This window comes from Mustela putorius, unplaced genomic scaffold, assembly GCF_011764305.1.
Source record: "Mustela putorius furo isolate JIRA1106 unplaced genomic scaffold, ASM1176430v1.1 tig00000596_pilon_pilon_pilon, whole genome shotgun sequence".
Taxonomy (NCBI): domain Eukaryota; kingdom Metazoa; phylum Chordata; class Mammalia; order Carnivora; family Mustelidae; genus Mustela; species Mustela putorius.
In genome coordinates, this window is record NW_025421428.1 from 11,515,235 (window position 1) to 11,531,924 (window position 16,690).

General features: G+C 46.0%; 1 protein-coding gene across 3 annotated transcripts in view; it reads left to right on the top strand.

The window, feature by feature from the left end:
- The first annotated feature begins 1,491 nt into the window (after positions 1-1,491).
- Positions 1,492-16,690, top strand: part of FUBP3 (far upstream element binding protein 3) — a 50,377-nt gene continuing 35,178 nt past the window's right edge. For all 3 annotated transcript variants that reach the window (XM_004757113.3, XM_013058636.2, XM_013058635.2), the window contains exons 1-2: positions 1,492-1,635; positions 14,674-14,779. In XM_004757113.3, coding sequence (XP_004757170.1) covers positions 1,552-1,635; positions 14,674-14,779 — 190 coding nt within the window. In that variant the 5' untranslated portion in view covers positions 1,492-1,551. The remainder of the gene's footprint in view (positions 1,636-14,673; positions 14,780-16,690) is intronic.

A 16,690-nucleotide genomic window follows, 5' to 3' on the forward strand; every position in this document is an offset into this window, starting at 1 on the left:
CAATTCAATATAAGTTTTCTTTGCAGGTATGAGCCAAATTCCAGGGACACAGGGAAAAGTAAGATTCAGTCACTGTCCTAAAGAACTCACAGTCTGGTAGTGACATCATTAACAAATGTAGAACAACTCTTTGATTATTAGCCAGTTATTCTTCACACTTCTTTCCAAAACCCAAAGCTCTCCTAGCATGCTAACACAAAGGGTCATCAAGGAAAATAACACTATATTTTACTTCTTGATGTTCTTTTTATTTCTTTTAGAAGATTTAGTTATTTTACAGGGGGAGGGGCAGAGGGAGAGGGAGAGAGAAACACGATCAGACTCCATTCCTGAGTGCAGAGCCCAAGACAGCACTCAATCTCATGAACTTGAGACCAGACCCGAGACCAAACCAGAGTCTGATGCTCAACAGATGTGCCACCCAGGCACTCCTAATTTCTTTTCTAGTGCTTATCTTCCTTCCTAACTTCAAAAGGGGCATAAAATGCTTGGCATGATTCTCCATTAAAATCTAACTCCTTGGCACCACAGGATTTGGGAAATATTAATCATAAGGGCAATCTTGTTAATCAAAAGATGGGAGCCCCAACTTGGACCTGCCACTAACAAGATGTGTGTCAAAGCCCCAAAGCCTCGTTCCTTTTCTGGCGGTTTTGTTTGCTCATTTGTAAGATCCACCTCAAAAGCTCAAGTGTATTTCGGCACTAAGATTCCTTCCCTTGCTTTGCAGTGTCTATACCTAGCTAGTACCATTAAGAGAAAGTTACTTAAGCATTCCAAGAGGCCTCCTTGTAGTACGGTTTTGACTCAGCAGGCATGGCAGCAATGATGGTCCTGTTCTAATTCCTCTTTCCCCAGAGTCCCAGGGTTTGGGAAGGAGCGTCCTTCCAGAGCTGTGTCGCCAGGCAACCCCAGGTATGGCTTAACCCATGCTCGGTGCAGTCTGAGGAACTCCAGCCTGTACTCTCTGCAAACGTTGGGGAAACTGACATTCTGTGGTGCTGCCCCTTGCCTTCCAGTCTCCCTCGGTCCTCATGGTGCCATTTCAAAGAGCTCAGTCCCAATATGCCAAATCAATGGCCATTCCTGGGAGAGGCTGCCAGGGTCAGGTTTTTAGAGAACCAGGACTGCTTGGGCGCGATCTTGGGGAAACCACACCATTCCTCCCTGGGTTTCCAAACAGCCGACAGCCGAACACCTCGGGCCATACCCGAGCCTTACGACCTATCACAACATCATCCACGGGCCTGGCCCAGATCTGATCTGGGTACAGAGAAATACCTGTGCTGGAGGCGGGAGAGCAACCTCCCGCGTTGGACACGCCCACGCGTCCGCGGCCCCGCCCCCACTTCCGGCCAGGCCGTGATCACGTGCCCTGACCCCGCCCCACAGACACGGCTCCTCTCGCGTTGAGCGTCCCGGCTTCCCTTCCGCCGGAAGTGGGGAGTCTTTCCCTTTCCGGCTACGGGTCCCCAAGCGGAGCTGGAGGCCGGACGGGGGAGCCGAGCGGCGGCGGCGGCGGCGGCGGCGGCGGCAGCGGCGGGGGCGGTAATGGCGGAGCTGGTGCAGGGGCAGAGCGCTCCGGTGGGGATGAAAGCCGAGGGCTTCGTGGACGCCCTGCACCGGGTCCGGCAGGTACGGGCGCGGCCGGCTGGCGGGAGCACGGGAGCCCGAGGCGGGGCCGGGCCGGGCCAGACGGGGAGAAGGGGGTCGGGCCTGGGGGCGAGAGGCAGCCTGGGCTGACGCCTCTCCGGGGCTCGGCCTTTTCTTGGGGCTTCTGCAGCCGGAGGAGCCGAGGGATAAGGCACCACAACGAGGCCCAGGCCCAGCCTGTCGGGCGGCTCTTCTAAGTGCAGCCGCTGGGAAAGGGCTTGCCCGGGTTGCTTGGCCCCACCGCGCCCCCACGCCGGGCTGGGCGTGCAGGGCGCCCAGCGTGGGCTTCTGAGGTTCGCTAGGGGTGGGGGCTGGGGAGCTCACGGTGAGGACCAGGGTGTAGACAGAAAGCGACCGTCTCGGGCCGTGTAGCTTCTTAAAACTTGGAAAACATCGTTTTGGGACTTCCTGTATTCGGAGGGTGGAGTGGTAGGAATTCGAGGGTATTTTACTTTTGAAGTTATTCTTGGAGAGGGAAAGAGGAAGATGTTCAGTAAGTGTGGGTGGTCCACAAGACGTAGAAGTCCCTTATGGGCAATAATTTCCTCTCTGGGGGGAGAATGTGATACGGACTCATCCCAACCGTGAAGCCTTACCATCACAGTGTCGTGCATTTTGGCAGAGTTTAAATAAGTTGGGTTTTAAGAGGTTGCATACCTCCCTGGAGAATGAATATGGGACCTGCCAGAAATACTCTGGCTTCTGGCATGGTGCTTAGAGGAGAACATGTCGTTCTAGTGCGTGTAAAACTTACAAGTTACCTCTGACACTTAAACCTTTGCTTCTGAGTGTCTTATACTTATCACCTCTTCCTATTTAATTGTAGGCGTACTAACTGACACCTTAAAAGTTGAGCTGTAACTAATTACTGCTTGATTCCTAACAGAAAGCCACAGGACTCATTGTGTTAGAAGAAGGTCTCCACTTGCTCGCTTGAAGATATGGTCTTTACATCTCTTTCCAGTATTCCAGGGGAGGGAACCCTACCTGTTTCCCAGATACTGACTTTTCATTTTAATACTGATGCTCCTATAGACATTATATTGGATCCCCGAACTTTCCAAACCTGTGGTTCCACCTAAAATTGTTTCCGATGACTTGACTTGTTACTCACTGCCTAGGCCTCAAGCAGTACAGTAGTGAGTATTCATCTCACTTAGACTTCAGAGCCCACCAGTGGCTGTAATGGATGAACATGCCATCCAGCTTCCCTTGCACCACTCTGCTTGCCGGCGTGTTTCACTGCTTTCCTCTGCAGAACAGGGTCCTGAACCTTGTTTCTCACTGGCTACTAATATGTAATGGCTTTCACTTTGTGCTGATATGTGACAATCACCTGTTGGCCTTCTCTGTCCAGGAAGAATTATAGTCACTGCCCTAAAGAGCTCAGATCCTCAGTTTGCAGAAGGCCTGTAGTTGAACATAACATGAATTTTGAACCATTGAGAAGACTTTCTGCTTCTCTTGAGCCAGTGGTTGAACTCATATTCTTGGACAACCTGCTCAAGAGGGAGGGAGACCCTCTGTTAAATGGCTGACCCAGTGTGGATTGTTGAAGCAGTGGTGTATACTACTAGCCAAGAAAACTTCATTGGAAATGTTCCCAGCTCTGAAATGCACCATTGACTGGAGCAGTATTAAGCCCAATGGAGACAGTGCTGTGAGTGTATTACTTCTGAATATTAACAGCTTGTGGTCGATACTATCTCCAAGGATTTGATGGCCTTTAAAAACTAAAGAAAAAACAGGTTTGTGGGTAATTTTAGGTTTATGTATAGATTCGAATTGGGCAAGAATGGAATGTTAGAAATTGAAACTGTTGTATGCTTTATAGTAAAGTTCACCTCACTGGGTCTCACATTATTGGGGCATGTGGGTGATGATGGTCCTACTTCATTGTATACGCAGCGTGTTGCAGAAATGTGCCCCCCCCCCCAGTAACTGGAAATAAAAGATAAGGTATTTCTGTATTTTAATGATTGCAAAGCTTTCCCCCCCCAACCCGACCTTTACGTACCCTCATAAATACCCGCAATAGTCTAGAAAGTCCTCACAAGTTTGTTAGGGAGCAGTAAGCTATCTTGTGCTCAGTTTATGTAGAAGATCATAACCAAGTCCAAATCCACCCTGCTGGGATTTGAACCTGCAGTTTCTATTAAGTTTGGTATATGGAGCCCAGTACCTAATCCACTAGCTTCCTGCCTGGCATCATTGAAGCCTCCTGCATATCCTTTGGACTCTTTCCAACAGAGGGGACCAGCTGTTACTCTTCCTTTCCTCTGAGCGTGGTATTTCTAGATCAAAAGAGTCTATGAAGATGTCACATAAAATGTAAAATTTTCTGCAGCAGCATGAAGTTCAGTGAGTTAATAGTGGTTGGCACAAACGAATAATGCAGCCATTCCATAGGGAACTGTTCAAGTGTAGAAGTGTGGTTTGATTCAGTCCCATTGATAAAGAGTTAAGAGTCCTGGGAATTAAAAAAAACACGTCCTGTTCTCCAAGTCATTGGCAGATCAGCAAAAATACATTTTTTTTAAAAAAGATTTTATTTATTTATTTGACAGAGAGAGATGACAAGCAGAGAGAGAGGAGGAAGCAGGCTCCCTGCTGAGCAGAGAGCCTGATTTGGGGCTCGATCCCAGGACCCTGGGATCATGACCCGAGCGGAAGACAGCGGCTTAACCCACTGAGCCACCCAGGCGTCCCGCAAAAATACATTTTTTAAACTCATCGTTTAGAGAGGTCGGGATCCTCTGAAGGGTGGGATGTGGATTCAAAGCCAGAACAGGCTAGGCCGTCCTGTTTTGTGGCCACAGTGCACTTCTGCCCTGACCGACCCTGGTTACTGGAGGACCTCACGGAGATTATGGATAAGTAGGTACAACTCTGTTCTGTTTGGTTTGTTTTTTCTAAAAGCAAAAATATTCCCAGAGAGCCTGCTGCTGGTGGTTGAGTAGTCCGCGACATGCGGTGCACACATTCGTGTGCTAAGAGGACAGTGTAACACCAGTGTCTTGGAGATGCCCGGCAGCCTTCCCCACCTCAGGCCAGCTGTCTGCCAGTCATCACCTAAATAGAAAGAAGTTGCTTTGCCTAACTGCTAATGCTTTTCAGGACTTTAAGCCCTTGTTTTGATCTAGACCCAGTCAGTGCTTCTGTGTTGCACAAGTCCGGGGTATTCTTCACATAAATACAGTGTATTTACAGTGGAACGGGTGCCAGTTGGAGTTGGGCATCATGGTGGTTCAGCACCCAAATGATTGAGACCAAGCCCCTGTAGAATCTATAGGAAGTAATCTGTTGACAGTTCTGTAGGCCTAGAGCCTGTTTGTCACCAGAACTTTATTTTGGGAAATGTTCTTGGCATGGGGTCTCAGAATGTCCTTGGTTCTCTGCAGATGCCTGCCATCGCTGCCGTCTCGAGCTTTGAGCCTAAGCGGGAGATGATTTGGCGTGTGTGCTTTGTACATGCACAAAATTGCCTTTACGAGAATGTGCATCCACCTTTAAAAGAAAAAGCCTTTGTTCATTGGTTCTTGGTCACTCCCTGAAAGAGACTGTCTTTGCTTCCTTAATACATGATGCTTCTGACTCATGGCGTATGTGCTGAGCGCTCCACTGGTTGCAGCTGTATGCCACCGAGATTATCTCCTACACACCCAGCTCAAGTAGCTCAAGTCATCGATTCATGAGGGACTAACTTCTGAATGTGCATTCGTGTTTGCTTTCTCAAACACTTGAAGAAAACCAACATTTGCAAGAAATCTGTGGGCTGCTCTTATATCTTTGCTTTGGTAGGACCCAGTAGAGTCCCCTGTAAAGAGCAAGTCCTTGTTACAGGGTTTTTGTGACGTGACTGACCCCATCTGGGTCACTGCTTTTATGGAAGTGCTGAACTGCCTATTCGGTTTTGAAAAGTGCATAGGAAACGCACAATACGTTCCACTGTCTGTTTCTGCAGTTTTTCTCCTTTTCATCGGAAATTTCTTTATCTTTCTTTTTAAAAATCTGATAGCCCAAATGTCGCATCAGATTCTGGTTTCTCCTGAAGTCCCATTTATTATGTAGATCCAAATTTGCCTAGACCAGAGTTCTCAAACCACTGGCCCATGGGCTGGAGAAGGCTCACAGTGGGCCGGCAGGCATGCTTTGTTTGACCCACACAGTGCCAATACTTAGAATGATTTCGCATAAAAATTGAGCTCTCCAGCTTCTCAAGAAAAGATCTGGCCACACTGCTGACACAATCTGGAATGGCAGTACTCCCCAGGAGCTGTGTAGCAGCTGCCCCTTTGACTCTGGGATGCCATTGGGATGCCTAATCATCAACAGCTTTCTCCCCCATTGTCCTTTTCCGAATTGCGAGTCCACCGTATCTGGGTTTTATTTGAAATTTCTAATGGAAAGAACGGTTTAGGGAGATTTAGAAGACCCGAGTCTCCTGCAAGTAGCTATCTGACCTTGGGCTGCGTTAGCCATTCCCAACACTTGATCTACAGGCCGTTCGTGCATCTTCTGTGGAAAAGGTGTAATGGACAGATAGGTTTGGGGAATTCAGGGTCAAGTAAAGGTGCATTAGCTTCTTTAATGCAGGACTTCTCAGAACCTTTGATATGCATGTGTGTGTCAAGTCCTATAGGAGTTTGGGATGGGTGTTGTAAATATCCTGAAGTTACGTAATTTCATACTGTCTTTTCATAAAACCAAGTCACATTCTACAGATCAAATTTCAGGAAATGTTGAGCTAGATAATCTTAATAGTTCCTTCAAGCCCTCGAACATTCTGAGCTGTCATCTAGCTGGATCTGGGGGGAAAAAATGGCCACGGCATTTTGGTTCTTTTGCTTTCCATTATGTTGTGTTGGGCATCTGTTCAAACCCCCCCCCATCTTTTCTGTGCAATCCTTTTACTCTGTCAAAAGTCATGTCTCTTGAAAATGTTTTGCATTTAGAGTTTCGTTATAGAGACACTTGGGAAAGAGCAGCCAATACTTCTTTCAGGGGCAGAAACTGTACTTTTATCCTCAAACCAGCTAATAGCAGATCACTTGCAAAACTGAGCGTGTTAATAGAAGTAGTGATATGATTCGGATTGCCTGCCATTATTGGAAGATCTGCTGACCTCGGGGCCTCCTGCCTGGATGCTGGGCCAGCGCAAAGATAAGACCAACAGATTTGTGGCTGGTTTCATCTTACTGTGGGATTAGTCCTCACAACAGCCAGGTGAGATAGGACAAGGGTTCTGATTCTCATTTTATATTTGAAAATGATGAGCCGAAGGGAAATAAAGCCATTTTCTCAGAGACACACAAGTAGTAAATATACGCAGCTGTTCTTGGATCACTGTTTTCTGCGTTCTGAGGATTCAGTTCCTTCGTAGGGGTAGCTGGATCACTTTCCGTCTCCAAGGAATCAGAATCTGAACAAAGCATCCAGGGGATGCTGGTGGAGTTAGCTGGGACGTAGGGTATAAACCGAATGGACGTGTCCTCTTCAGGGCCTCTGGAGGTCCCGCTGGAGCAGCGTTCCGCTTCGAGCCTCCGCCGGGCATCTTAGCATTTTGCCTTCAGGTGGGCTTCTCCAGATCCACTGTAAGTTTGGCAAACCCTTAAAGTACCTTTTGTGGGTCGAGAACTTTGCTATGCATTAGGGAAGTTGTGCTTTGACTTTGGAAACATGGACCTTTTTAAAACTCTTGAAAACTTTCAACCTCCCTCAGGAACATTTAAATAGTTTTGTATGTAATTTCAGGAGGTTTGTGAATTCTGTAAAGTTGAGCCCTGGAGTTCCGGGTTTCAAAACCTTTGCCCCAGCGGTACTAAGGATTGAGACAGGTCTACTGTGCAGAGAGCTCCCAATAGCAGGGAGACAATTTAACCAGTAACTTTCTCAGTGAGCTACATTGTTTAGAGGTAGTTTATAAAGTGCTTTGCAAGCATAGAAAAGGGAATATTGAATTCTGCCCAAATGTTGGTGGCATGAAGCTGTCTGAAAAAGCTACTCCGGAGAGCTGTGCCTTATTTGATTGGCATATAGAATTCCTTGTTTTGGTTAATGCCAGTAAATAGGGCAGGATCAGCTGGGGCCCCATTTCTGATGACAACAATAGCTGCCATTCATCGAGCCACTGTTGTGCTAGATGCCAGGCAAGGACTTCCATATATGTTCTCTCATTTGATGGTCACAAAGCCCCCAGAGGGTAGTACAGTAGTCCCGCTTATCTGCGGCCTCGCTTTCCAGGTTTTTGGTTGCCAGTGGGCAGTCGAAGTCCAGAAGCAGCTGGTCCTGCCAGCTCCTGACATGTTGCCAGAAGGTCGCTGGTAGCCTAATGCCCTGTCACAGCCCCTCCGGTGCTCATCTCACATCATCACAAGAGTGAGTGCGGGATATCTTGATAGAGATGCCACATTCACATGACAGTTTTTTATAGTATATTGTTATAATTGTTCTATTTTATTTTTAGTTATCGTTAATCTAACTTACAGGTTAGACTTTATCATAGGCATGTACGTATAGAGGAAAAAATATAATACGCAGACGGGTTGGTATTATCTGCCATTTCAGGTATCCAGAGTCTTGGGATATATCTGCCGTGGATAAGGCGGGATCACTGTACAGTGAAGTGCTTATTAAGACTTTGGATTTGGGCACCTGGGGAGACACAGTTAAGCATCTGCCTTTGGCTCAGGTCCTGATCTCAGAGTCCTGGGATCGAGCCCCACATCGGGCTCCCTGCTCGACGGGGAGCCTGCTTCTCTCTCTCCCTCTGCCCCTTCCTCCTGCTTATGCTCGTGCGCTCGCTCGCTCTCTCTCAAATCTTTAAAAAAGATTCTCTGGATTCAGCCCGTGTGAGTTCAAGTTCTGGTTCTGCCACTTACAAGCTTAGCGACTGGGCAAGTTCTTTTAACTTCTTTAAGCCTTAGTTTCTTCATCTGGAAAATGGAGGTCATTGGTGGTTGTAATAATTTTTTTTAATAGTTGATATTAAAAGTTAGGAGGTTCCCCTTGGGATGTGATGACAGAAGGGCGCGAGACCGACTTTGGGGCCCCAGTAATGTTCTGTGTCCTGATCTCAATGCTGGTTGATACAGGTATTTTAGTGTAGGGACATTTAGTGAGCTGTAAACTTACGATCTGTGTATTTTCCTGTTATTATTCAATAAAAGATTAAAATGGCAAACATTTCTTATTTCTTACCATGTACCCAGCGTTGTTCTGGGTGCGTTATGTTGTCCCATTATCCCCGTGGATATCATTCCAGGCAGATGGGCTCCCAGTCCCCCAATAACGAGAAGAGTAACTACTTTATAAGGTTGCCATGGAGGTGAATTGAGGACACCATCAGGCACTTATAAGTCTGACACACGACTGTCCGCAGTGTGACCTCTTAGGCAGTAGGAAGCAGAACTGGGACTTGCTCCCATGCACCACGATCCTCGAACCTGCCGTCTGGGACGTGAGCTCAGCGCCTGGGCTTAACCGCGCAGGTAACATACTGTGTCTTCCTGCCGTGAGCAGCAGACCCTTTCCATCAAGCCCTTGTATTCTCCAGGGCCTGGGCAGGGTCACTCAGGTGACCGTGGAGCAGAGGTTCCCTGGAAGCAGGTTGGGTTCATGCTCCCTTGGAGGTTGTGTGAGTGTTCTGTTTGCTGAATCCATGAGGATCAACATCAGCTATATTTGATTGTGTGGACGTGGGACATGGGTGACTTGGCATTCAGGTGGCTTTGCCTATTTCTGTGGAATGTAATGTTTAAATAAATGTAAAACTGTGGAGATACACAGAGCTTCCTCTTCGGGTTTACAAGGTGAACTGCTTCAATTAAGAAACTTGTCAGAGAATTTTAGTTGTAAAAATGTGCACTAGGAATAATTAATCACTGTGTTTCCTAAATTTAATGATGTGTGTAGCACCTTTACAATTTCTGCTGTATCATTGAACCTTCAGTGTTTATTTACTTACTATTTTTAAAAGGAAACTAAATCACTATTGTAAATGAAAATTTTGCCTTGCATAGAAGGTAACTGTAAGAAATATATATATATATATATATATATATATATATCCGCATATAAATAGCCATAAAACACATACACACACACAGACATGCTCTCAAAGTTTAAAAACATTGATCCATGTACCTCCCAAAAATGCCTGCATACTTCTCTTTGGAAAACACTGGTTTAGTCTGTCCCTGCATTTTACAGGTGAGTACCCCAAGAAACGAGTCCACTGAAAGTCTCACCTAAGGTCATACACTGGAAGAGCTGGCTGGAAAACCTGGACCCTTGACTGACTTCTGGTTCAGTGGTCCTCCTCCTTGTTTTTATTAATTATTCAAAGTCAAGGTCAAATACGTGTGATGTTGATTTGTAGTTCATCTATTATGGTGCCTAAAATAGCATAGGTAGTGAGATAACAGATTTTCCTCCTGACCTCCCCCCAAGAAGGGGGGAAAGGGAATCGAGTGGTTAAAAAATCAGTAGCAGAGTCCCTTCAGGGCGAAGACAAGAGGGGCCTTGGTTTGGTTGGTGTGTCCTGATAACGGCTTCGGTGACTTGTTTTCTGGCCCACACCATTATTAGCTGAGAACGTACCTCACTTCCCTTAAGCAGCTGCCCTTCGGAGCCATCAGTTACGATGTGGGGAACTTGTTGAGTTGAGCTTGAGCTCGGTGCCATGGAAATCATTAGGTTTTAAGTCCTTGGGAAGTGGAATATGGTTAATAGAGTATTAGGTGGGAGAGGGGAGGTGCCCAGGACTGTGGGTAATAGCGTAGGCTAGAGCTGGGCAGGCTGGGCTTCAGTAGGCCTCCTGCTACTTACGACGTGTGTGACAGTGTGCGGGGCACTCAGCTGCTCCAAGCCTTGCTCTTCCTTGTCTTGAAATAGTATCAACCTCCTAGACAGTCATTGTGAGGAATAAATAAGATAGAATATTTCAAATGTGCTTCCCGGGGTGCCTGAGTGGCTCAGTTGATTAAGCATCTGCCTTCAGCTCTGGTCATGATCCTGGGGTCCTGAGATCGAGTCCTGCATCTGCTTCCCTGCTCAGCTAGGAAACTGCTTCTCCCTCCCCCTGCCCCCTCTACACTTGTGTGTGAGCGTGTTCTCTCTCTTTTTTGCAAATAAATAAAAATCACTTTAAAAAGTTTTAACTTTAGAAAAAATATATATTTATTTTTCTGCTCTTCGCAGAATGCCCAGCATACAGTAAACACTAAATTTTAATTCATTTTGGTGGACATTTAAAATCATTTCTTAAGGTTTGGGGTGCCTGGGTGGCTCAGTTGGTTAAGTATCTGACTCTTGATCTCAGCACAGGTCTCAATCCCACGGTTCTGAGTTCAAGCCCTGCATCAGGCTCCACACTGTGGAGCCTACCTAAAAACTAAAATAAGGGGGCGCCTGGGTGGCTCAGTGGGTTAAGCCGCTGCCTTCGGCTCAGGTCATGATCTCAGGGTCTTGGGATCGAGTCCCGCATCGGGCTCTCTGCTCAGCAGGGAGCCTGCTTCCCTTCCTCTCTCTCTGCCTGCCTCTCCATCTACTTGTGATTTCTCTCTGTCAAATAAATAAATAAAATCTTTAAAAAAAAAAAACTAAAATAAGGTTGCATTTGTATAGACGAAAGAGTACATTGTTTATTTACAGAATATTATGTGTACAGTGTAAATTATGATACAATTGTATATTATATTGTTAAACTCCTGTTTAACATTTGTTGAGCCAGGGTTCAAATGCAGTCTGTTGACTTCAGAGCTACACCTCTTAACCAGTAGTGTGTACTGCTTTTCTCTTAGTGGAAATTTCCCAAATTATAGATAACTGAAGTAAACATGACTTAAGAACAAATCTGAAAGCCTCAGCCTTTAATCAAATTCAGGAACAGGAAACTATTGTAACATTTTTAGCATATCAGCTTTGGGAAAAAATGACATTCCAGCAACATGCAAAACATACTGTGTAAGTTAGAAGGAAGGCCAGAGACTCAGGAATAACATTTTAGCTGCTTTGGAAAGAAGAAAAACGATCTGGAAGCAAAGAAATATCAGAAAGGTGCAGGGAGCATGCCTGATGTGTGTCGAGTTGAGGTTGTGGGGTTCTGGTGTCGTGTGGTTTGGCATGCCCGCTCTTGGGGGCCTCCACCAATAATCATGTGTCCTTGTACCCCTTTCTTTGTGCTTTGGGGTCATCTTCACTATCTGCTGGGGACATTCTGGGTCATCTTTAAAAGGAAACCAGCCAACAATCCTGAAAAACCCCGCATCAGTCCTTTACAACTAAGTTTATTGTAGCAAATGAAAGAGTCTCCGTGGGGCACAAGCCGAGGCAGTGTTCTCTCCTTTAATCTACCTGCTTTACCAGCTGGGCCCATAAAGGTAACTTTTGCATCTTAAGTAAGTAGCCAACCCCCATAAACTTATCCAAAACAAATACGGAAAGCAAGATTACAAGTCAGTGGTAGAATGCTGTTAGGCAAGACCTGTACAGTATTTTGTTTTAGAGAAAATGGCCTCTTGAATACAGAAGTTAGGTTTCTATCAGTAGTCTTGATATTTTAATTATTTACTTTTTATTTACTGATAATAATTTTAAACAAGCACCTATCATCGCTAGCTTAGACAGGGACACACAGACTTTATAGTAAATGACCTGTGTGGGCACTGTGTTCCATATGGCCTGGGTGCAGTTCCTCCCCCAAAAAATGTGTGTGGCTGGATTCCTATAAAATTTTCTATACAAAAGCAAGTGGTTCAGCCACCATAGTTTGCTGAGCTCTGACTTAGAATGTCTCCTAAATGGTCTTCCTACTCCTGCCCCCTTAGAATGTCTTTTCCTTGTCAAGGGGACCTTTTAAAAACATAAACCAACATGTTTCTTCCCCTCGTACGCATCGGAGTTGCTTCCTGTCACCCTTCCTATAAAACCCAAGCCCTTACCATGACCAAGAGCCCTAGGGAACTGGCCCTTGCCTGTGTCTTGGAACACATCTAGTTCCCCCTACTCTTGTGACGTTGACGTCTATCTTCTGGACTCGTCCCTACCAGGCTGGCTCCTGCCTCAGACCTTTTATACAGGCTGTTCCCTCTGCCTGGAATGTTACCTCTACCTGGAGTGCTCCCTCAGACTCTTGGATCGCCAGCTCCTCCTCAGCCTTTAGGTCTTAGGTCACACGACCTCATGTGCTCACAATGGCCTTCCCTGATCCACTCTCCAAAACGCTCTATGTCATTGTCTTCTCTTATTAGCCTAATGCTTATAACCCGTGAAATGATCAGTTATTGGTTAGCTTGTGTACCTGTTACTCCCCACTGACTGCTAACTCGGAGTAGGGGCCTGGTTATTCCTTTTTTTTTTTTTTTTTTTTTTTAAGGGAGGAAGAAAGAGTTGAGGGGTGGGGGGGTGGGGTAGAAGCCTAAGCAGACTCTATGGCCAGTGCAGAGCCTGATGAGGGGCTCGATCTCCTAACCCAGATATCATGACCTGAGTTGCAGTCAACAGTCAGACACTTAACCAGCTGAGCCACCCAGGTGCCCCTGGGCCTAGGTATTCTTATTCACCACAGGAACCCCAGTGCTTGGAACAGAGCCCAGCACATAGTAGGCCCTCGACATTGGTTGGATGAGTTGTCTTGTTTTTGTTTGTTTGTTTGTTTGTTTTTAAAGATTTTATTTATTTATTTGACAGACAGAGATCACAAGTAGGCACAGAGGCAGGCAGAGAGAGAGGAGGAAGCAGGCTCCCCGCTGAGCAGAAAGCCTGATGCGGGGCTCGATCCCTGGTCCCTGGGATCATGACCTGAGCCGAAGGCAGAGGCTTTAACCCACTGAGCCACCCAGGCGCCCCGAATTGTCTTGTTTTAACAGCCGCGCTCTTTGTGAAGTGCTTTCTAGGATGCAAAGTTCCTCTGTGTTGAGAGTGTGTTGTTAGCTTTCCCCAAACTGCATCTGGTGGTGGGACACCCAGAGGATCTCATGCAGAGGGGAGACGGGCTTGTCCAACACCACAGAACTACGAAACCAGAGAGACCTGACCCTGCATCCCTGACACTTAAGCCCTGCCTTGGGGTTTCGGTGTCATGATTGTCTTGTTTAAGACATTATATGTTTAAGGTCATTTATGTTGGTTCCAGAAGGTCTCAGATTTCTGGGCATATTTGGACAAGCTCGGAAGAACTACACTGAACACTCGCTCTCGTGGGACAACCCTTCTGTCTGCTCTTTATCCCCCCCACACACACTTATAACGCTTAACTTAGGGACTAACTTCAAGAGCAGTGGCTGTAAATATTCTTTTGATTAAATGAAAAAGTTGATTTACCATGAAGATCACATTTAATCTTCCAATGAGAACAAAGTAGATAAGTAATTCCCCCATAGCATTTGTTTCTGGGGGAAAATGCTTTAATAGCTATGCAATCTTTTTTTTTTTTTTAACGGATACTAAATATTAAAATAGCTCTCAGAGCTTGTCTCCCTTTCTCCAGTGCAGGAATCCTTCTGAAATGGTGTGGACAGTCATCTCCCCACTGTTTGGACACTTCCAGTGAGGAGCAGCTTACTATTTTAGCTCTCTGTAGATGACGTAATCACTTTATAGGATGAATGTTTTCCTAACAAGTTGTCATGTTTGAGCAAACACAGCCTTTTAAATAGTATCGGGGAGCTTGTTTCTTAAGGGAACCCTGTGATAAAAGCTTCTGAACAAAGTTCTTTATATTGTTGGCCTCCTTTTTTTCTTCATAGAATGCAGGATACCTGTATTTTAAGTGACTGCTTAAGTCTAATTTGTAGAAGACACACGTTTGGAAGTATTTTATTCCTAAAGACGTTGTTAAGGCCAAAAGAAAATTAAGTTAGCGGTGGAAAGTGTTTGTCCCCTTGGTGGCAATGCCTTACATTAATCTAGGTCAGGGGGAGAAATGGGGTAACAGGCCTTTTAAGAGGACTCTCCTCTCTCTCCCTCACATGGAGCCAGGATTTGTTACTGAGCATTTAAATCTGATTCTCTCTGTAGATTGCTGCTAAAATTGATTCAGTTCCTCACTTGAATAATTCCACACCTCTAGTGGACCCCTCAGTGTATGGATACGGAGTACAGAAACGGCCCTTGGATGATGGAGGTAAGTCGCAGTAAAATGTCTTTGCCTTTCAGATGGTAGCGAACCTGCCAGTTAAGTTGGAGTTGGTGTCACCCGGTTCCTTACCAGCTCTCTCCAGCGTCTCTCTGAAGAGGAGTGGGGGAGGGGACGTATTGGGGATGATTTTTCTCCGCGATTCTCGCATTTGAGTTCGTATTTGCCTTGATGACGCGGGAACGTTTTTCAGCCGGGCTCTAAGGTAAAAGACTTGCTTGGTCCTTGCGCATCAGCTCAGAAGGAATTTGATTCAAGAATTCCGTTTGATTTAGCCCTCCGCTCTTCAAAGACTCAAGTGGAAATTGAAGTTCCCACTTTACTCCAAAGAAAAGCTAAGATTTGGTGCACGGCCCCGAGGAAGCTGTGGCTACATCCTGATTTAAAGAAAGGGCCAAGGGGGTGGTGACCTCTTTGCAGTCGGTCTGCTGAGTTTTTCACCACTTACGACAGGCTCTCCCCACAGGCGCTGGTCTTTCCTTCGTTCGTGTGTTACTTCGCTGGTTTCTGTCTGTTACTCTCTTCAGCCCACTTAGAAAGGCCTGTCACCAGCCCCTTGGCAAAGACTATCTGTCAGATGTGTGTGTACAGAGAACTCCGACTTCCTTGATCGCATTTTGTGTCCTACAAAGTATGGCTCTGAAAGGGAATCTGAAATGTAATGGTTTGTACATGAATATGCGTGCAGCGGCGGGGGAGGGGGTTCTGTGTCTTCTGTCCTGTCCTTCTGCACGTGTGCCCAACCACATCTGTGGGCACATATTTCCACGACGTACTATTAAACAGAAAAAAAATCAAGATGTACAACAGGAGGTACTGTGTAATTTTCTTTTCCGGAAAAAGAGTGTGTTTTGATGTACATGGAAAAAAAATGTAATGTGGTATGACTGGTTTCTCACATTTCTTGGGGGATCCTAAAGGGGAGATTGCCATTGTTTTTAAATGTGCTAACCTTTTTGGAATTATCATATAGGGTCACAGCATGAAGGTCTTAGGGGGCTGCGCTCTTCTGGGTGTAAAAGTTCTTGTCTTTTTAAAGGGACTATTTATGAGCTCACACACACAAAATCTACCCCAGGGCCACTGGAGCTAAGGGGACCATTTAAAGTACTATTCCAGAATGTTGCCCTGTGATCTTTTTGTATTCGACTGGTGTTAGTGATTTCTTAGAAGAAATATGACCAATTGTACCATCTGCGTTTTTGCCGACCTGAAAAACTGTAATGCAGAGTGACCTTTTTACCTTCTCAGGGCAGTCATGCTTTGGTTCCTCTTATGGGACATCGATATAAAAATAAAACTAAGTTGTCTGGCTCTGAGCATATGCCCCGGTAATGGACAGTCCCTCTGGCCCTCTGTTTCCAGAAATCACGATCAATACCTTTCACAACTCCCCGCCTTGCTTGTACCCCGTGCGTGGCGGGAAGTGTAAAACCTGTGTGTGCACAGCACAGGTGATCACTGTGTCCTTTGCAGAAAGAGCACCTAGATACCTGCAAATGAAACCACGGGCACCGGGCTGACCTTCTCCCATTGACCCGCTGCACACCCATTCGAAAGATGTTCATCAAAGTCTCTGAGTTTTGGAGAAAGAGGCCTCGGGAGCAGGCAGATGTAGCTAGGGACTCACAGGAAATTCTAGGATCTCAGCTGGAACTCTAGTTCACTCTTCTGTGGTGTGTTTTCAGCTCTGTTTTGAGAACCATAATTTTTTCCATGTCTGCCTTTGGGGGACTGAGTTCTTGGAATCAGAAAACGAACACAGTTTCTCTTTTTCTTCCTTCTAAATATGAAGCCCAGTTAGAGTGGGGAAGAACTGAGAAAGATCCTTCCTGTCCAGGGCCAGCTCTCCGTCTTACACAGCAGACTACGTGAAGAACGAGAAACTTCCCTCAGGCT